Here is a 22,921-nt window from a genome sequence, read left to right on the forward strand (position 1 = left end):
TGCCAGGACCAGAGGACCTGAGCTAGAGGGAGATGTTGACCAGGTTAAGACTTTATTCCTTGGAATGGGGGAGAATGGTCGGTGATTTTTATAGAAATGTTTAAAATTATGAGAGGCATAGATAAGGTGGACTGTAACAGTCTTTCCCTTAGGGTCAGGGCATCATAGATTTGGGGTGAGAATGGAAAGATTCAGAAGGGACCCAGGGGCAACTTTTCCATGCAGAGGGTGCCAAAGGACTTGATTTAGGCAGGTACAACAGTATCACTTGAGAAATATTTGGATAGGTATATGCAGCAGTGGGGCTTAGAGCGGGGGTCCCCAACCTTTTTTGCACCGCGGACCGGTTTAATATTGATAATATTCTTGCGGACCAGCTGATCGGTGGGGGGGGGGGTGTTCAAGTAGGGTTAAACTCACCTCAACATGTCTTTTACAGTTAGGGTTGCCAACTTTCTCACTCCCAAATAAGGGACAAAAGCAGCAGTCAAATCCTGATGAAGGGTCCTGGCCTGAACGTCAATTGTACCTCTTCCTATAGCTGCTGCCTGGCCTGCTGCGTTCACCAGCACTTTTTGTGTGTGTTGACGCGACACTTTGTGTTTACTCTGAGAAAGACTACCATGACCATGAAGCCTTGCGCGGGCACCTGTGTGCGCATGTGTGACGTGCGCATACGCGCCAATTTTTTTTTCCACAAATCGGTTTTGGCTTAATCTTCCCGACTACACCGAACATACATTATTTCTACTTTATATAGGCTGTGTATTTATCATATCATTCCTGCTTTTACTATATGTTAGAGTTATTTTAGGTTTTATGAGTTATTTGGTATGATTTGGTAGGTTATTTTTTGGGTCTGGGAACGCTGAAAATTTTTTTCCCATATAAATTAATGGTAATTGCTTCTTCGCCTTATGCCATTCCAGCACGAAAGGTTTCATAGGAATGCTCTACCTTAGCGGGGGAAATACGGGACAAGGGCGGTCCCGTATGGGACAAACCAATTTAGCCCAATATATGGGATGTCCCGGCAAATACGGGATAGTTGTCAACCCTATGTTCATATAGTCATAGTCATAGTCATAATCATAGTCATAGTCATACTTTATTAATCCCAGGGGAAATTGGTTTTCATTACAGTTGCACCATAAATAATAAATAGTAATAGAACCATAAATAGTTAAATAGTAATATGTAAATTATGCCAGTAAATTATGAAATAAGTCCAGGACCAGCCTATTGGCACAGGGTGTCTGACCCTCCAAGGGAGGAGTTGTAAAGTTTGATGGCCACAGGCAGGAATGACTTCTATGACGCTCTGTGCTGCATCTTGGAGGAATGAGTCTCTGGCTGAACGTACTCCTGTGCCCATCCAGTACACAAGTTCAACAGTGCGTGACAGGGAATGAGGAAAGGTGCAGCTGACTCATATCGTTTCCTCACGGCCCGGGAGCATATGCTTTGCAGCTAGGTACCGATCCGTGGCCCGGTGGTTGGGGACCGCTGGCTTAGAGGGTATGGACCAAACAAATGAAATTGGAACTCACTGGGTAGGCACCTGGCTAGCATGGACTTGCTGGGATGAAATGCCTGTATCTGTGCTGCTTTGGTCTATGAATATATGACTTTAAGGAGAACAGACACTAGCATTTTCTCTGCGACTGATGTTAGGTTAAAGAAGGTTTAGTAGAATTAAGTCAATCATAATCTTACGCTCTGATTCAACTGTGAAAGATTTAAATAAGTGCTCTACAACTGGATTTATAGCTATTTATAACCCATTTCTCCTTTCCAAAAATAGCATGAGTAGGAAAATTAAAGTCCAATTTGGGATGGATTTAGAATTATAATTATGCAAACATTTAAAAGATTAAAAAGAAATATTTAGTAATGGGACATTTTAAATTGGCTACTTTCAATGCTATATAAGGATTTTTGTATTTGATGCAGCAGATATCCAATCATAACACTGGTTATCTTCAAACAGAAAATAATATTTTAAATATTGAATTAAGAAGAATATGCAGGTAAACAATATCTGTGCACACATCTGAGAAATTTAAAGCAAACTAAAGATGTGGTAATACGTGAGCATAAAAACAGAAATCCAAATTTTTGCTTAATTGTTACATCTGTTAAATCTGTAAAATCCCAGATTTAATTATAAAATAAATGATCCGTGATGTTCCTGAGCATCACCACTACCACTAGAACTCTTTAAGCAAAGACTTCAACTGGGATGCGTTCTTGTATATTGAGAGATACTTGTTTGCATTCAGCATTAGCAGCCTGAAGCCATTTTCACTCATACAAGAGGCAAGCTGTTTCCATGGATTGTGAGACCTGGACTGAAAAAGATTCTTTAAAATAATGAGACAACATATAGACAGAAGAGTTTTTCAGCCACATTGTGTGATTTTTTAAAAACATGATCTTATTTGGAAATATAATATATGAAACAAATTTCCTCTATTTAATTTTGAGCAGATTGAACAGTGTGTTAATGTTATTCAAGAGTACACTGCACCAATTCAAAACTTAAGTGACATTAATTTTCAACAAGTGAGAGGACCACTTGCTTCAGGGCTGAGCAGTGGTAAGGAAAAATCTTGCTGTTTTGCAGACTGCTAAACAGATCCATCGTTCATTCTGCTGCAGGGAACAAGCAACAGCAGGCATGTTTTACTTGTCAGATGGCTGGGACTGAAATGTGTTTATTCACTATTTGCTTCTTGCAGCTCCTATAATTTTGAAATTCTGATGCAGAAGTCAAAGTGGGATTTTCATCATGGTAAGATGGACCACAAAATTGTAGGTATTGCAAGAGACCATAAAATATTGTTTTTCTTTCAATTACTCATTGCAGAACATGCATATGTGACCTAACTCAGGAATTTATATATTCACCTTTCCTGTTCTCAATGACCTCACATCCTTAACCATCAATCAACAGATTACATACTGTTTGATAAAGAATTACATGCAGACCTTCAGCAAATAGATTCATCCTAATCACCGTAAGGGGTATCCAGTCTGTGAGCAATCATTAGACCCAATATTAATATAAATAGCTAATGTGAGACAGGCCCAGAACAACCAGAGGATTGCCAAGGAAATCATATCAAATTTGATGGCATCCAGCAGCTGAGACCAAAAAGGTGCATTTTGGCAAGGTTGGTCTACAGGGAGGGTGATCTGAAGATAAAAGGAGTAGAGGTGAAAATCAGAGATCAGCAGGAGGTGAATGAAGTCTTGTTTGACTGTCTCTCTTTCACTGCCTGGTTTTTCAGTTTCTGGAAAACTAGTCCAGTGTTTTAAACCATGCTTATAGTTGCATTATGGGAACCTAATTTATACATTTAAGTAAGTTTCCCATCAATTCAAATGCCACAAACCCTGCCACTATAAAACAGTGAGTTTAATGGGGTGAATACATTTGATGATTTAACCCGTCTTCCCACTCCCAGCATTGAGACCTTTGTACACATCATAATTACCTAATGAGGGGAAACTGGAAGCATGAATGGTATTTATGTGTGAAGTTGTTACATTCTTAGATCTAAAAACACTTGAGTTTGATTGGTATTAAGATCGGGTATGGTGAACTAATTCAAATTGGATCTTGAGTACTACTGTATAGTGTGAATAAATAGGTGAAAACAAGCCCGTGGTCAGCAGAACACAGAAACTACCTGGTCCTTAGGCACTCAAATTTCATTGAAAAAATACTCACAGTAATGAATCCACAGATGTGGGCTTGATGAAAATAGCAATGGGATAAAGTTGAGCAATTTGTAAACGTTTTATGGCATTTCCTGAAACATCAAGTATGCAATGTTTGCCCTAAGAGAAACAAGGAAACAGTTCATCATTCTTAGAGCAGAAAAAGCTTCCATACTCACTAAATTAAAAGAATTGAAATTGAATCTTTTAACTATAAAATCCCTATATCTTTCCAAAGTGAGAACCGCAGAAGACTAACATGCACAATAATTTTCAGATATATCTAAAATCATTCATGAAAAAGACTGGCATATTTCATCGTCCCAAGCTGTATCACTTAGAAGTATAGATACTGTAGTTACGTAGGAGATGCGTCAGCAAGTCCTCAGAAACAGCAGAATGATTGTGAGCAGAAAATTTGTTTTAGTAATATTGATTGAAGAATAAGTTTCAGCCAGGACATACAGAGAATTCTCCTAATTGTCAAAATATTTCTTTGATATTTTACAACTGCTTAACATAGCAACAAAACCCCAGTTTAACATCTTATATAAATCATAACCACTTCTAATGAAAGAAAACAAGGAGCAGGAGTAGGTTACCAGGCCCATCATTCAACATGATCATGCGTGATCGATGCTGGCCTCAACTTCTCTTCTCTGCCAGTTCCCATAACTATCAATCTCTCCATCTTTCAAACATTTATCTAGTAAACAGTGTAGCACTCTGGAGTCAATTCTCTAGTGTCATACATGAACAACCTGACTTGGAAGTAAGAGTCTGCTACCCTAAAGCAGTTTGACGTCTAATTCAAAGGCCATTAAGTGAGCCTACTTGTGTATAGTTTTATTAAAAGGATTGTTTACTGGACCTTATTTCTGATCTTTGAAGCTAAAACCACCATTTTGTATTTCAGTGTAGAAATGACAGCGGGTTTAACAGTGCTTCCTGTAACTTAAGTGTAAATTCACTAGTTTACAGTTACAGTTAAATGCCATAATCCAGAAGTTGTACTGGAGTGGAAAAGCCATGATTTTCATTGGCACCAAAAGCATCACCACAATTTCGATAAATTTCAGTCTATATTCCCAATAAGCTGATGAGAAAAAAACTAGGGCTTGTCCATTCCTGAATAAATATATTTTTATTTGCATGATTATTAATAAGCATTTCCAAACAAGCTCAAGGTTAATGAGATGAAATTTTACAGATGTGGGGTGTCATTTGTTCAGATTTTAATTACTGTAGGAGAGATAAAAATACTTAAAATTTTATTCTGCCTCTTTTACTACTCTTAGATTTTTTTTCTCTCTATTCAGTTTCCTTCCTGGATTCATATTATATTAAATGCTGTTATGCTTTTTGGTTCGGACTAAAGCAACTCTTCAATCTGCTCAGTTGAGCGGATATATATACTTTCCTGTAAACCCCAGCTCCAGTTCCCCTGTCTTGGGTTCTGTAAGTTCTAGTTAATCAAACTTACAAACCCCATTTCCAGAAAAGTTGGGATATTTTCCAAAATGCAATAAAGACATAAATCTGTGCTATGTTAAGCCGCACACATCGAAGTTGCTGGTGAACGCAGCAGGCCAGGCAGCATCTCTAGGAAGAGGTACAGTCGACGTTTCAGGCCAAGACCCTTCATCAGGACTAACTGAAGGAAGAGTTAGTAAGAGATTTGAAAGTGGGAGGGGGAGGGGGAGATCCAAAATTTTAGGAGAAGGCAGGAGGGGGAGGGATGGAGCCAAGAGCTGGACAGGTGATACGCAAAAGGGATATGAGAGGATCATGGGACAGGGAGAAAGACAAGGTGGGGGGGGAACCCAGAGGATGGACAAGGGGTGTAGTCAGAGGGACAGAGGGAGAAAAAGGAGAGCAAGAGAAAGAAAGAATGTGTGTATAAAAACAAATAACGAATGGGGTACGAGGGGGAGGTGGGGCATTAGCAGAAGTTAGAGAAGTCAATGTTCATGCCATCAGGTTGGAGGCTACCCAGACGGAATATAGGGTGTTGTTCCTCCAACCTGAGTGTGGTTTCATCTTTACAGTAGAGGAGGCCGTGGATAGACATGTCAGAATGGGAATGGGATGTGGAATTAAAATGTGTGGCCACTGGGAGGTCCTGCTTTCTCTGGCGGACAGAGATGAGGTGTTCAGCAAAGCGGTCTCCCAGCCTGCATCGGGTCTCGCCAATATATAGAAGGCTACATCAGGAGCACCAGACGCAGTATATCACCCCAGCCGACTCACAGGTGAAGTGTCACCTCATCTGGAAGGACTGTCTGGGGCCCTGAATGGTGGTAAGGGAGGAAGTGTAAGGGCATGTGTAGCACTTGTTCCGCTTACATGGATAAGTGCCAGGAGGGAGATCAGTGGGGAGGGATGGGGGGGACGAATGGACAGGGGAGTGATCCCTGCGGAAAGCGGGGGGGGGGGGAGGGAAAGATGTGCTTAGTGGTGGGATCCCGTTGGAGGTGGCAGAAGTTACAGAGAATAATATGTTGGACCCGGAGGCTGGTGGGGTGGTAGGTGAGGACCGGGGAACCCTATTCCTAGTGGGGTGCTGGGAAGATGGAGTGAGAACAGATGAGCGTGAAAGGGGGGAGATGCGTTTGAGAGCAGAGTTGATGGTGGAGGAAGGGAAGCCCCTTTCTTTAAAAAGTTGGAAGCAAAGTTAATAAAGTCAACGAGCTCTTAATAATTTCTCCTTCAGCTCCTCCCACTTCCTTGAAACTAAAGGTGTAGCTATTGGCACCCGAATGGGTCCACGCTATGCCTGTCTTTTTGTTGGCTTTATGTTCCGTAACTATTCTGGTATCTGTCCCCCACTTTTCCTTCCCTACATCGACGACTACATTGGCGCTGCTTCCTGCACACATGCTGAGCTCGTTGACTTTATTAACTTTGCCTCCAACTTTCACCCTGCCCTTGTTTACCTGGTCCATTTCCGACACCTCCCTCCCCTTTCTAGATCTTTCTGTCTCTATCTCCAGAGACAGCTTATCCACGGATGTCTACTATAAGCCTACTGACTCTCACAGCTATCTGCATTATTCCTCTTCTCACCCTGTCTCTTGCAAAAATGCCATCCCCTTCTCGCAATTCCTTCGTCTCTGCCGCATCTGCTCTCAGGATGAGGCTTTCATTCCAGGATGAAGGAGATGTCCTCCTTTTTTAAAGAAAGTGGCTTCCCTTCCTCCACCATCAACTCTGCTCTCAAACGCATCTCCCCCATTTCACACACATCTGCTCTCACTCCATCCTCCCGCCACCCCACTAGGAATAGGGTTCCCCTGGTCCTCACCTACCACCCCACCAGCCTCTGGGTCCAACATATTATTCTCCGTAACTTCTGCCACCTCCAACGGGATCCGACCACTAAGCACATCTTTCCCTCCCCCCCCCCCCCCCGGCTTTCCGCAGGGATCGCTCCCTACGCGACTCCCTTGTCCATTCGTTCCCCCCCATCCCTCCCCACTGATCTCCCTCCTGGCACTTATCCTTGTAAGCAGAACAAGTGCTACACATGCCCTTACACTTCCTCCCTTACCACCATTCAGGGCCCCAGACAGTCCTTCCAGGTGAGGCAACACTTCACCTGTGAGTCGGCTGGGGTGATATACTGTGTCCGGTGCTCCCGATGTGGCCTTCTATATATTGGCGAGACCCGACGCAGACTGGGAGACCGCTTTGCTGAACCCCTACGCTCTGTCCGCCAGAGAAAGCAGGATCTCCCAGTGGCCACACATTTTAATTCCACATCCCATTCTCATTCTGACATGTCTATCCACGGCCACCTCTACTGTAAAGATGAAACCATACTCGGGTTGGAGGAACAACACCTTATATCCCGTCTGGGTAGCCTCCAACCTAATGGCATGAACATTGACTTCTCTAACTTCCGCTAATGCACCACCTCCCCCTCGTACCCTATTTATTATTTATTTTTATACACACATTCTTTCTTTCTCTCACTCTCCTTTTTTTCCCTCTGTCCCTCTGACTATACCCCTTGCCCATTCTCTGGGTTCCCCCGCCCCCTTGTCTTTCTCCCTGGGCCTCCTGTCCCATGATCCTCTCATATCCTCTTTGCCAATCACCTGTCCAGCTCTTGGCTCCATCCCTCCCCCTCCTGTCTTCTCCTATCATTTTGGATCTCCCCCTCCCCCTCCAACTTTCAAATCCCTTACTCACTCTTCCTTCAGTTAGTCCTGACGAAGGGTCTTGGCCTGAAACGTCGACTGTACATCTTCCTAGAGATGCTGCCTGGCCTCTGCGTTCACCAGCAACTTTGATGTGTGTTGCTCGAATTTCCAGCATCTGCAGAATTCCTGTTGTCTGTGATATGTTAATTCACGTGAACCTTTATTTAACTGACAAAAGTAGAAAGAAAAGATTTTCAATAGTTTTACTGACCAACTTAATTGTATTTTGTAAATACACACAAATTTAGAAATTGATGGCTGCAACACACTCAACAAAAGTTGGGACAGTGTTAAAATAAGATTGAAAAGTGCACAGAACATTCAAGTAACACCGGTTTGGAAGACTCCACATTAAACAGGCTAATTGGTAGCAGGTGAGGTATCATGACTGGGTATAAAAGTAGTGTCCATCAAAGGCTCAGTCTTTGCAAGCAAGGATGGGTCGTGGCTCACCCCTTTGTGCCAAAATTCGTGGGAGAATTGTTAGTCAGTTCAAAAGGAACATTTCTCAATGCAAGATTGGAGAGAATTTAGGTCTTTCAACATCTACAGTACATAATATTATGAAAAGATTCAGAGAATTCAGAGACATCTCAGTGTGTAAAGGGCAAGGTCCGAAACCACTGTTGAATGCACGTGATCTTCGAGCCCTCAGGCGGCACTGCCAAAGAAACCGTCATGCTACTGTGACAAATATAGCCACCTGGGCTCGGGAGTACTTCCGAAAACCATTGTCACTCAACACAGTCCATCGCTGCATCCAGAAATGCAACTTAAAACTGTATTACGCAAGGAGGAAGCCATACATCAACTCGATGCAGAAATGCTGGCGAGTTCTCTGGGCCCGAGCTCATCTCAGATGGACCAAAAGACTGTGGAACCATGTGCTGTGGTCAGATGAGTCCACACTTCAGCTAGTTTTCAGAAAAAACGGGCGTCGAGTTCTCTGTGCCAAAGATGAAAACGACCATCCAGATTGTTATCAGTGAAAGGTGCAAAAGCCAGCAACTGTGATGATATGGGGGTGCATCAGTGCCCATGGCATGGGTGAGTTGCATGTATGTGAAGATACCATTGACTCTGAGGCGTATATTAGGATTTTAGAGAGACATATGTTGCCATCAAGGCAACGTCTCTTCCCGGGACGTCCATGCTTATTTCAGCAGGACAATGCCGGACCACATTCTGCATGGGCTACAACAGCGTGGCTTTGTAGACACAGAGTACGTGTGCTTGACTGGCCTGCTGCCAGTCCAGATCTATCTCCTATTGAAAATGTATGGCGCATCATGAAGAGGAGAATCAGACAACGGAGACCACGGACTGTTGAGCAGCTGAAGTCTTATATCAAGCAAGAATGGACAAAATTTCCAATTGCAAATCTACTACAATAAGTATCCTCAGTTCCAAAACGATTAAAAAGTGTTATTAAAAGGAAAGGTGATGTAACACAATAGTAAACATGCCTCTGTCCCAACTTTTGTTGAGTGTGTTGTAGCCATCAAATTCTAAATTTGTGTATGTTTACAAAATACAATTAAGTTGGTCAGTAAAGCAATTGAAAATCTTTTTTTTGTATTTTTGTCAGTTAAATAAAGGTTCACATGAATTAACATATCACAGATTTTTGTTTTTATTGCATTTTGGAAAATATCCCAACTTTTCTGGAAATGGGGTTTGTACTTTGAGGTATTCACATCATCCCAAGCTGAATCAAAGTAATACATTTGGAAATATAGATACTGTAGTTATGTGGGAAATACTATCACAAGTGTAATGAATGCCACTAAGCTATTGTTATAAACTATGACCTATTATTGTTGTTGACACATAGTATATAAACAAAGTTTCTATCATGTCATCAATAATTGTTATTTTTGCTACTTTTACTTACTCTGAAAAATATCAGAAGTCATCTACCACCAATGCAATGAGAAATTTCTATCTCTCATCATTCTCCTATCCCAAGATGGACAAAAACTGTACACAATAATTACATAAAGGAAACCATGACTTGTCAGTGAAGAATAAGAAGGAGAGGTAGCAGAGTTTTCGGTGGTTATAAGTCATAATAAAAATAGCTGAACCCTTTGTATTGTAAATTACTGAAGTCAACTTCCCTGTAAGTTTACAGATTTAAAGTCTTATTTTAATTGGTGTTAAAAAATAATCAAACAGGTAATCAATTTGCCTACTTTAATATGGGTATTTGGTATCAGTTCCTATTTGCTTCAAAATTAAGATGTGTGTCAACTGAACGAAATGTAATTAATATAAAAATATGTACTTTGGATCATAGATTTGTAAATCAAAAGTATTAATTGTAGTTTTGGCCTTGACTAGATTGCTACAATGTTTCTGAACAATTTGAAAGAAAATTGTTTAAAGGTGTCAAATTATTGTTTGATTTATTTCTGCTTAATATTGTCTGGATAAAATTCTGGAATCAGCAATCAATTGTCCAGAGTGTTTCAGATTACATATAGAGTCATATTCCTACCTCAGAGAAAAAATGTGATTTCTATAATCAGCAAAACACTGGTATTCTGTGTCCCAAAGCAAAAAAATAACATAGGGCTTTGTTCTAACTTTGAAACAAAGGACATTTGATTCAGGAGGGCTTGATGTTGCTGTAAAAAGCAAGGTTAACGTCTCTCATTTTTGCCCTAACCCCAAATTGTCATCAGAATTTGTACCCCAGAATATTGTTTTCTTAAAAAGTAAAGTAAACAACATACTCTTTCAGCCACATATTTTACAGATTGGACACTAGTTCCATATAGATTATCATTGTATTGTCCTGCTTCAATAAATTTGTGTTCTTGGATATCCTTTTCCATCTGATCTCTACAAGTAACGAAGTGATAGTCTCTTCCATCCATTTCATAATCACGTTTTGGTCTTGTAGTGTCTGTTTATGAAGAGAAAATAAATACTTCAAAAGGCAGACTACCAGTTCACTTCCATATCAATGTCTGTTTTAACTGTTGCAACTATGACAAGCTCATAAAAAGTAAATAAATAATTGCATGTGACGCTGCAAATTTTAGTATCAAAATCCACATTTGAAAAGAATATAAGGAGTATAAATCCAAAACAATACTGGAAACGATTTTTGTAATTAGCTTGATCAAGTCATCTACCACAGAAAATTTGAAACAAATTTATAGACCATACGACTGAATACTAATGAGCAGTTTTTCAAAACATGGTGGGCTTCCTAATACACACAGGAGTAGCTGCTTCATACCACGTATTGATTAGCAGTAAATTATGCCTTAGAAATTTTTAACTTATAAAGTGAAAGAATATTTAAGTACAATACCAGTCTGTTAATGAGCACTTCTAAGTAAGCAACCTGATTATATTAGAATATTTATATTAAACCAACATCATTAAAGTGTAACACTGATTCTGATTTGCCAAAAATTAGTCCCAAAAGTATTTGAGCTTGAGACATTAGCTCACCCCTAAAAGCAACATATTTTAACCATTTTGTTTTTATTCTATTATAGGTATCCTGCCAATATTTTCTATAAGAACGTTTTGTCAGCCAAGGGCTGCAAAGTACAAGGGTAAATCTGCCTGATGATCTTCTTTCATGAGATTCCAACCTTCAGCAATGTTACTGCAATCATGATTCTATTTCATGGTGAATTGCACCGTCCTAAAATCAAGTTCCATAAAAGTTCCTATGGTATACTGGTCAGACTACAGTACCCCAAACAAATAAATCAAAAACCGCATAGAACAGTACGAATTCAGAATAGGTCCATTAGCCCACAATGTCTGCATTGAACATGATGCTGAATTGAATTAAATTTCTTTCCCTGCACATAATCCATATCTCTACACTCCCTGCATATTCACGTGTCTATCTATAAACTTAAATGCCATTATTGCATCAACTTCCATGGCAGCCTTATCCAGGATCCTACTATTTTGTGAAAAACAAACCTGCTCTGCTCAAACAACAGAAATTCTGCAGATGCTGGAAATTCAAGCCACACACATCAAAGTTGCTGGTGAACGCAGCCGGCCAGGCAGCATCTCTAGGAAGAGGTGCAGTCGACGTTTCAGGCCAAGACCCTTCGTCAGGACTCTGCTCATTTCCTTTAAACTTCTCCCTCTCACTTTATATGTATATCCTCTAATATTTGACATTTCTACCCTGGGAAAAAGATTCCTATTGTCTATGCTATCTACACGTCTCATAATCCTATTAAAATACACTGACTCTCCAGAGGGGAAAAAAAATCAAGAACTTGTTTCAGGCATCAGAAATTCTGTAATTTTTCATTAGAATATATATTGCACAATATAATGGCAAGGATACTAATTTTGTTACATTTGAGAAAAGACAGAAAGAGACATATACTAGCCTGACAATTAAAATAAAAATAAAATTATTTATTGATGAATCAGAAACCTCGATAGTATGCAATCTAAACTTGAAGAAATGCAAAGCAGTCAAGGGTGAGTTGATACAAATCTAGTTGTAAATAACTATTTCTCAATATAAAAGATACTTCTAAGAAATATTTAGAGACATACGTATAAATGTAGATGTAATCAGGTTTTGAAAGATTCTGATTGCTGTCATTTTCTTCACTTCCTGATAATATTTGGTCGGGATTTTTAACAAATGCATGAGACCTTTGGCTCACACAACTTTACTCAAATTATTTGTGCAATGTTGCTCTGTATTTACTTTTTCAGGTATATGGCTATCATTACTCAGGTTGCTAACAGAAGCAATAGTGTTTGCCTCCAATGAATGGCTCAAAGATGCAGTCGGGATAGTCTCATCTTTTCCTGATACTGGTTGGTCAGGCGCAGGTTCTAAGAGATACCTGGAGTCCAAGAACTGTGATGAACAGATATCAGCACACTGCACTATCTACCCCAGCTCCCTGAGCTTTCACCACAGTCTAACACTGGCATATTACTTATGTTAAAACCGTTGACCTGTTGTTTGGTTACTCCAACATCCAGAAGGTAAATTCCAAGTCACACGATTTTCTCCCCTGTGGATGCATTTTTCATTTCCTTTGTGATTGCTCATTCACAGAACAGTTAGAACTCCCTCACCACAAGCTTATTAACTGGACAGGAGGATGACTCCTCACTACACTCAGTAACAACTTTAGATGAGGAATAAATTCTGATTCCCCAGCCATTTCCACTTCTCAAGCATTATCATAAATGAATAGATTTCCCAATTCCAACAGTAACAGTGCTTCCCTTCTCTATGTTATTGAAACACATAAATCAATATGCCAAACATTTTTATACATTCAATCAAATCCAAGAGCAAAATTATTTATAGCACTGAACACTCACTCTCATACAACCCTTTAACTTGCCTTCCATGTGCTTTTTCCTGTTCTACTAGTTCTATGCAATTCTCCCCCAGAGGCTGCAGCTGTTGGCCTTGGTTCCATATAGCCCTCTCAGTCAAGATGATCCTATGTCACAATGCACAATCTTGCCAAGAGATTCAGCAGTCAAGGCTCGCTGGCTGATAGGTAATAACGAGGATAAGGTCAGAGAGTTCTCCAGAAAGAGGAATAACAATTTGTACTTCACTGATATGGTCTCACTCAGTAATTCTACCAATCTGTTTGAAGAGATTGCTAGAGTATCATGTGAATGATGTTTTATGTACGGTATTTCCTTAATATTGTATGGTTCAGAACTTAGATTTTATCTGGATTGTAAAGATAATCATTATTAAATTAAATCAAGATAAAAGCACCAATCTGATAGGATTAAAATCTATTTGCAAGCGTTTTAGCACATAGAAGCATATGTAACCCCTGGTTATCATTATCTTTGAACTTTCATTCTCACAGCTATTTCTTACTCACTTGCTCACTGAGACTATTCAGTATGTTTATGATAAAAGACTTTGCTATTACTTGATAGAAACATTTTAAGATTTCTCATGGCACTCATTAATCAACCACTCAAAATCTGCCTGGAGTCCAAAGCAAAGGCTTTATTCAAGAAGAGCAGCAGAGCTATTTACAGGCCAGTAAATCTAACATCAGTGGTAGGAAAATTATTGAGAAAACATTCTGAAGTATAAGATTAATCTGGATTTGGAGAGTCAAAGATTAATGAAGGATTGTCAGCATGGCTATATTGAAAGGAAATCCTTTCTAAATAATTCGACTGATTAAAAAAAATAACACTGCATTAATGAAGGTGGTGTGGTTGATATAGACTACATCAACTATAGTAAGGCTTTTGACAGTGTTTCAAATGTAAGGTAAGAGCCATGGGATTAAGGGCCATTTGGCTAATCTGATCCAAAATTCATTGGGAAGATGGCTGATCTTATGGTTGGAAGCCTGTGGAGTACTAGCGTACCATAGGGATCAGTATTGGAATGCTTGCCTATTCTTGTAGATATTAACCATCTGGATGTAGGAAATGTATTAATACACTTGCAGGTGTCACAAAAGTTAGTGGTGTTGTTGATACTGAAAGAAAACTGAACAGGCCCTCCAACCCACGGTGCCTGTGCCAATCTCAACCAATCCCATCTCCCTGCTCATGGTCCATATTCCTCCATTCCTTGCTTGTCCATGTGCCTGTATAAATGTTTGTTAAACATTGCTCTCATAATCATGTTGTAAACTGATGAATTGGTAGGCTGCGCAGAGAAATGACAGATGGAATTTAGTTCTGCAAAAATATGAGATGATGTATTTTGGGAGAACTAATGAATGATAGGGTCACAGGGAGAACTGAGGGACGGAGGGACCTTGGTGTAAATGCCCAGGAATCCCTTAAGGCAACAACATAGGTTAAAAATAAAGCTGGCTAAGAAAGTATATAGGATACTAAGCTTCATCAGCCTTGGCTTTAAATGTAAGAACGGGAAGATATTGTGCAATATATATTAGTCAGGCCATAGTTGAATACCTGTGCTGCTCTGTTTGTCATTTAGAGGATGGGTGTGATTGCACTGGAAAAGGTGAAGACATGACTCAGCAGGATGCTACCTGAGATAGAGCGTTTGAGCCATGGGAATTATATTTTTTTTAGGTTTGAGACTGTATAGACAAGGTTAGTTTTCAATGAAACAGAAGGGTAAAGGGGATTGGGGGGCTGCTGATTGAAGTATTCAAAATTATGATGGGTACTAAATTGGTATATACTGAGAAACTGTTCCTGTTAGTAAAGGTGTCCAGAACCAAGACTTGTTTGAAGGTAAGGGGTAGAAGATTTAGAGGAGATATGAAGAAGAATTTTTCATACATAGGGTGGTTAAAATCTGAAACACACTGCCTGAGAGGGTTGTGGAGACAGGCACTATCACGTGTTTGAAAAAAAAGCACGGCACAAAATTGTATGGGCCCAGTGCTGAAAAATGCAATTGGTATGGATCGGTAGTCAGCATGGTCAGTGTGTGCCAAAGCGCTGGCTTCTGTGCTCTATGATGCTCTTGCTCTCTACAACTCTGTATACAGTAGCATAAGCCTTTGTTACACATCTTTCAGATATTTGTGCACTGGACCCACAACACTAAGAACAAAATCTTTACCCCAGATTGTTGCACATAAGAACAGTGATTCCTAAGTATTTAATTATTGGCATTAAAAGGGCTAATGTAATGGGAAAGCTGTAACAATTTTAGGACAAGCAGTGCATTTCTGCCCTACAACGTACTTGTATATTAGTTTTTTAACAGTTTTCTTTCAACTTCAAAATATGCTTTAAAGCTACTTGTTGCAGAAGCCTCTACCTACTGAATGCAGAGAGTCAGTTCATTTCACACCTAATGCAGATAAGTGCTGGTGAGCAGAGACCAAGGACACTGAGCTAAATCCAGTTTGATTCAGTCCACATGGTGCATGTTGTGTGGTGCTGGTTGCTAACATACGTTTGCCAGAAAATCACAGAGAGATACCACATATAAAAGGCCCGTCAGTTCACTGGGTCTGCACTGACTATCAAATGCCCACTATTACACAAATCCTACTTTAACCCATTTTATTCTCCCACATTTCTATAAACTCTTCCCAAATTCTACCATAGAAAAATAGAAACATAGAAAATAGGTGCAGGAGTAGGCCATTCGGCCCTTCGGGCCTGCACCACTATTCAGTATGATCATGGCTGATCAGAACCCTGTATCAGCCTTCCCTCCATACCCCCGATCCCTTTAGCCACAAGGACCATATCTAACTCCCTCTTAAATATAGCCAATGAACTGGCCTCAACTGTTTCTTGTGGCAGAGAATTCCACAGATTCACCACTCTCTGTGTGAAGAAGTTTTTCCTAATCTCGGTCCTAAAAGGCTTCCCCTTTATCCTCAGACTGTGACCCCTCGTTCTGGACTTCCCCAATATCGGGAACAATCTTCCTGCATCTAGCCTGTCCAATCCCTTTAGGATTTTATATGTTTCAATAAGATCCCCCCTCAATCTTCTAAATTCCAATGAGTATAAGCCTAGTTGATCCAGTCTTTCATCATATGAAAGTCCTGCCATCCCAGGAATCAATCTGGTGAACCTTCTTTGTACTCCCTCTATGGTAAGAATGTCTTTCCTCAGATTAGGGGACCAAAACTGCACACAATACTCCAGGTGTGGTCTCACCAAGGCCTTGTACAACTGCAGTAGTACCTCCCTGCTCTTGTACTCGAATCCTCTTGCTATGAATGCCAGCAAACCATTCGCCTTTTTCACCGCCTGCTGTACCTGCATGCCCACTTTCAATGACTGGTGTATAATGACAACCAGGTCTCGTTGCACCTCCCCTTTTCCTAATCGGCCACCATTCAGATAATAATCTGTTTTCCTGTTCTTGCCACCAAAGTGGATAACCTCACATTTATCCACATTAAATTGTATCTGCCATGAATTTGCCCACTCACCTAACCTATCCAAGTCACCCTGCATCCTCTTAGCATCCTGCTCACAGCTAACACTGCCGCCCAGCTTCATGTCATCCACAAACTTGGAGATGCTGCATTTAATTCCCTCATCTAAGTCATTAATATATATTGTAAACAACTCGGGTCCCAGCACTGAGCCTTGCGGTACCCCACTAGTCACTGCCTGCCATTCGGAAAAGGTCCCATTTATTCCCACTCTTTGCTTCCTGTCTGCCAACCAATTCTCTATCCACATCAATACCTTACCCCCAATACCGTGTGCTTTAAGTTTGCACACTAATCTCCTGTGTGGGACCTTGTCAAAAGCCTTTTGAAAATCCAAATATACCACATCCACTGGTTCTCCCCTATCCACTCTACTAGTTACATCCTCAAAAAATTCTATGAGATTTGTCAGACATGATTTTCCTTTCACAAATCCATGCTGACTTTGTCCAATGATTTCACCGCTTTCCAAATGAGCTGTTATCACATCTTTGATAACTGACTCTAGCAGTTTCCCCACCACCGATGTTAGGCTAACCGGTCCATAATTCCCCAGTTTCTCTCTCCCTCCTTTTTTAAAAAGCGGGGTTACATTAGCCACCCTCCAATCCTCAGGAACTAGTCCAGAATCTAAAGAGTTTTGAAAAATTATCACTAATGCATCCACTATTTCTTGGGCTACCTCCTTAAGCACTCTGGGATGCAGACCATCTGGCCTTGGGGATTTATCTGCCTTTAATCCCTTCAATTTACCTAACACCACTTCCCTACTAACATGTATTTCCCTCAGTTCCTCCATCTCACTGGACCTTCTGTCCCCTACTATTTCTGGAAGATTATTTATGTCTTCCTTAGTGAAGACAGAACCAAAGTAGTTATTCAGTTGGTCTGCCATGTCCTTGCTCCCCATAATCAATTCACCTGTTTCTGTCTGTAGGGGACCTACATTTGTCTTAACCAATCTTTTTCTTTTCACATATCTATAAAAGCTTTTACAGTCAGTTTTTATGTTCCCTGCCAGTTTTCTCTCATAATCTTTTTTCCCTTTCCTAATTAAGCCCTTTGTCCTCCTCTGCTGGACTCTGAATTTTTCCCAGTCCTCAGGTGAGCCACTTTTTCTGGCTAATTTGTATGCTTCTTCTTTGGAATTGATACTATCCCTAATTTCCCTTGTCAGCCATGGGTGCACTTACCTTCCCTGATTTATTCTTTTGCCAAACTGGGATGAACAATTGTTGTAGTTCATCCATGTGATCTTTAAATGCTTGCCGTTGCATATCCACCGTCAACCCTTTAAGTATCATTTGCCAGTCTATCTTAGCTAATTCACGTCTCATACCTTCAAAGTTACCCTTCGTGAAGTTCAGAACCTTTGTTTCTGAATTAACTATGTCACTCTCCATCTTAATGAAGAATTTCACCATATTATGGTCACTCTTACCCAAGGGGTCTCTCACGACAAGATTGCTAATTAACCCTTCCTCATTGCTCAATACCCAGTCTAGAATAGCCTGCTTTCTAGTTGGTTCCTCGACATGTTGGTTCAAAAAACCATCCCGCATACATTCTAAGAAATCCTCTTCCTCAGCACCCTTATCAATTTGGTTCACCCAATCTATATGTAGATTGAAGTCATTATTATAACTGCTGTTCCTTTATTGCACACATTTCCAATTTCCTGTTTAATGCCATCCCCAACCTCACTACTACTGTTAGGTGGCCTGTACACAACTCCCACCAGTGTTTTCTGCCCCTTAGTGTTATGCAGCTCTACCCATATCAATTCCACATCCTCTTGGCTAATGTCCTTCCTTTCTATTGCATTAATCTCCTCTCTAACCAGCAATGCTACCCCACCTCCTTTTCTTTCATGTCTATCCCTCCTGAATATTGAATATCCCTGAATGTTGAGCTCCCATCCTTGGTCACCCTGGAGCCATGTCTCTGTGATCCCAACTATATCATATTCATTAATAACAATCTGTACTTTTAATTCATCCACCTTGTTACGAATGCTCCTTGCATTGACACACGAAGCCTTCAGGCTTGCTTTTACAACACTCCTAGCCCTTATACAATTATGTTGAAAAGTGGCCCTTTTTGATTTTTGCCCTGGATTTGCCTGCCTGCCACTTTTACTTTTCACCTTACCAGTTTTTGCTTCTACCTTCATTTTACACCCCTCTGTCTCTCCGCACTTGTTCCCATCCCCCTGTTGTGAACTAACCTCCTCTCTCCTAGTCCCTTTAATTTGATTCTCAGCCCTCAACCATTCTAGTTTAAAGTCACCAAAGTAACTCCCGCAAATCTCCCCGCCAGGATATTGGTCCCCCTAGGATTCAGGTGTAACCCGTCCTTTTTGTACAGGTCACACCTGCGCCAAAAGAGGTCCCAATGATACAAAAACTTGAATCCCTGCCCGCGCTCCAATCCCTCAGCCACACATTTATCCTCTACCTCACTGCATTCCTACTCTCACTGTCGCGTGGCACAGGCAGTAATCCCGAGATTATTACCTTTGTAGTCCTTTTTCTCAACTCCCTTCCTAACTCCCTATATTCTCCTTTCAGGACCTCTTTCCTTTGCCTACCTATGACATTGGTACCTATATGTACCACGACCTCTGGCTCCTCACCCTCCCACTTCAGGATATCTTGGACGCGATCAGAAACATCCCGGACCCTGGCACCAGGGAGGCAAACTACCATCCGGGTCACCGGACTGCGTCCACAGAATCGCCTATCTGACCTCCTTACTATTGAGTCCCCTATTACTACTGCCCTCCTCTTCTTTTCCCTACCCTTCTGAGCTACAGGGCCGGACTCTGTGCCGGAGGCATGGCCACTGTCGCTTCCCCCAGGTAAGCTGTCCCCCCAACAGTACTCAAACAGGAGTACTTATTGTCAAGGGGCACAGCCACAGGGGTACTCTCTAGTACCTGACCCTTTTCCTTACCCTTCCTAACCGTGACCCACTTGTCTGCCTCCCGTGGCCCCAGTGTGACCACCTGCCTGTAACTCCTCTCTATCAACTCCTCACTCTCCCTGACCAGACTAAGGTCATCGAGCTGCAGCTCCAGTTCCCTAACGCGGTCCCTTAGGAGCTGCATCTCGATGCACCTGGCGCAGATGTGGACGTCCTGGAGGCTTGGAGACTCCAGGACCTCCCACATCCGGCACTGAGAACAACAAGCTGCCCTCACACTCATACTGCTCCTCTCCTCAAATAACAACAAAAAATGAATACCAAACCTTCCTCATCTCGCCCGTTTCCGCCTAAGCCCATTGAGCCGAAGCCCTTAAGCCTTCACTCTGCTCCTGGCTCACTCTGCCACCTGCAAACTATGCTGCCCGCTGTATAAGGCTCTGTTCCTTTTAAATCTTCCGCGCTTCACTGCCCGATGTCACACGCCTGCGCAGTCCCGCCCCTCTGAACGCCAATGGAAGAAAACCTGAAAAATTCAAAAGTGGCTTCCTCCGCACTCCCGCTCCGATTCTCAGACTTCCTTCTCTGAATTAAACCCGAAGCAGGATTTCTGTCCTTTTAAATCTTCTGACCACTGACCTAAACACTAGGGGCAATTCAACTTAAACCAGCAATCCCTAATCTTTTTGGGAAATGTTTGGAAAGTGGTCTCATGGAGAACATGCAAACTCCACACAGACAACAGTCAAGGTCAGGATTGAAACTGGGTCACCTGGGCTGTTTGGCAATGTATCTATCAGCTGTGCTACTATGTTGCACAAATTGTAGCAGAGGCTTTTTTTACTCTGGAATTTTTAGACTTCAGTATTATATAAATTTATCACAGCAGCCACACTTTCTATGAGAACTTGGTTCAAAGTGTACTGTAAATTAATGTCTATAACATTTATTATAAACTATCTTTGGAAATCTCAATGATTGCTTTTGAAGTGGGATAACCGTTGAGTCTTTCTAGTCTCGGTAGAGAGATGGTATCAGAAGCACAGTCATTAGAGCAAAGATGGCAATGTCAACACAAAGTCAAGCAAGAAATGATGGGTGATGGTACGGATTCCACAGGGAAGTAAAGAAATAATCATCAATAGAAATGTCCTAGGTAATTAGATGGTGGAAAATGCATACAGACATTTTGCATAAGACATTGGTATTAACATGCAAAGTTTGAATAAGAACCGTTTGATGTTAAGAGAGAGTGTCTGGGTATGTATTCAGAAACTTCCAAAGGATAAAATATTATGCAGACCTGCAAATATATTTTCATTTTTAGTTGCAATTATTCAGTTTTTGGTTGGCAACTGCAACCATTACTGCAAGACTCAGGATAAAAACATTATATTAGTCAAACAAATAGAGGTCATTCCCAATAAATAACCTTCTTAATACTTCAATTGTCTGTGAATAAAAAGAGTCCAGGTATTTCAGAGTTCCCACTGTATTAAGGCAATTGGTACCCTGCTTAAGGAGAGCTTTTTTTTCCCAGTTTCTTAATTTAACAATCCTCAAGCTTTGAAGAAGCAGATTCCAAGAATTAGAAATAGGAATAAGAAAAAAAATACAATAAATATGTTCTAAAATGACTTGATTTATGTTTAGCTTAAAACAAAATAGTACATGATATATCTATGCAATATAATCAAAACATTACCTTTGTCAAACTAATTACAATCAATTGTGGCTTTTGTCTTATTTTTAATAACAATAGTTTGGCTGGTTAAACAGAAAAAGAGAAAGGAATAGCTTGTGGAACAATAAACACTGTAGTTTAACCAGTAATAGTCAACAAGCAAAGCATAGGTGTATTTTCCTGGAGGGAGGCCTAAACTATCCAGGAGTTAATGCAGGGAGGTACCATAGTCACAGCAAAAAAAATCTTATAGGTCTGATAACTCTCCAGCAGTTTTGCTCACACCTCATGTATCAGCGAGTCTTTTCCCCCGTCACTATGATACAAGGAATTAAAATAACAACGAGAAAATAAAATTAAGTCAGTAGGAATAAATGGTAAAGGTATTAGATTGTCTTAAATCTTAATGGGTTTGTTTATGGCTTTAAGCAGTGGTCCCCAACCTCTGGGCCACGGACCGATACATTGCCATGAAGAATGCAGTGGTGCAGCGGTATCCGGAGCGCACCCAGCACATCTTTAAGAAAAAAGCCAAAACAAACAAGCTAATTAATTAGGTGCCGCCCGGCACATAAATGTCGGCCCAGATCAGAGGCGACGCAATCGGCAATCACCTCTGATCTGGGCCCACATTTACGTGCCGGGCGGCACCTAATTAATTAGCTTGTTTATTTCGGCTTTTTTCTTAAAGATGTGCTGGGTGCGCTCCGGATACCGCTGCACCACTGCATTCTTTGCGGATCGGTATCGGTCCGCAGCCCGAAGGTTGGGGACCACTGTCTTTAAGGGAGGAAAATCTGTGATTCTTAACTATTCAGCCTATTTTACTAAATGTCCATCTCATTCCCACACTGATGTTTCTGTTTTTAGATACTTTCATTGTTCTAATGATACAAATTTGTTCTATCTAAGTGCCTTGCAGCCCTTGCACCTCAATATTGAATTTATCAATTACAGGTAGCCAATTTTGTTATTTCTCTTCAGATGTTCCTGTATATTTCAGTTTCAATTTGTTCATTTGTTTTTTCTCTCTCTTTTCTATTTGTTTAATTGTCCTAAATGACTACTTTGCTTCAGTATTCACAAGTGAAAAGGACCTTGATAAGGGTGGGTCGAAATAGAACAGGCCTATGTGCTGGACAATGTGGAGATTAACGCAGAAGTGTTGGATCTTCTTAAAAAGATCAAGATTGATAAGTCCCCAGGGCCGGACATGATATACCCCAGGTTGCTGTGGAAAGTGAGAGAAGAGATCGCTGGAGCAGTAGCTATGATCTTTGAATCCTCTTTGGCTGCAGGGGAGGTGCTGAAGGATTGGAGAATGGCAAATGTAGTTCCCTTGTTTAAAAAAGGTAATAGGGAGAATCCTGGGAACTATAGACCAGTGAGTCTTACGTCAGTGGTCTGCAAACTATTGGAAAGGATTCTTAAGAATAGGATCTACGAGTACTTGGAGAAGTACAGTCTACTCAAGGACAGTCAAC

The 22,921-nt window shown here is 40.9% G+C and overlaps 1 protein-coding gene across 6 annotated transcripts in view; it reads right to left on the reverse strand.

The window, feature by feature from the left end:
• The window catches only part of dlg2 (discs, large homolog 2 (Drosophila)), an 823,880-nt gene that overhangs the window by 15,153 nt on the left and 785,806 nt on the right, over window positions 1-22,921 (reverse strand). For all 6 annotated transcript variants that reach the window (XM_072263309.1, XM_072263307.1, XM_072263311.1 and 3 more), the window contains 2 exons: window positions 10,670-10,842; window positions 3,737-3,846 (listed from right to left, as the gene is read on the reverse strand). In XM_072263309.1, the coding sequence (XP_072119410.1) occupies window positions 3,737-3,846; window positions 10,670-10,842 (283 nt within the window). The remainder of the gene's footprint in view (window positions 1-3,736; window positions 3,847-10,669; window positions 10,843-22,921) is intronic.

This window comes from Mobula birostris, chromosome 7 (assembly GCF_030028105.1).
Source record: "Mobula birostris isolate sMobBir1 chromosome 7, sMobBir1.hap1, whole genome shotgun sequence".
In the NCBI taxonomy this organism is placed as follows: Eukaryota; Metazoa; Chordata; class Chondrichthyes; order Myliobatiformes; family Myliobatidae; genus Mobula; species Mobula birostris.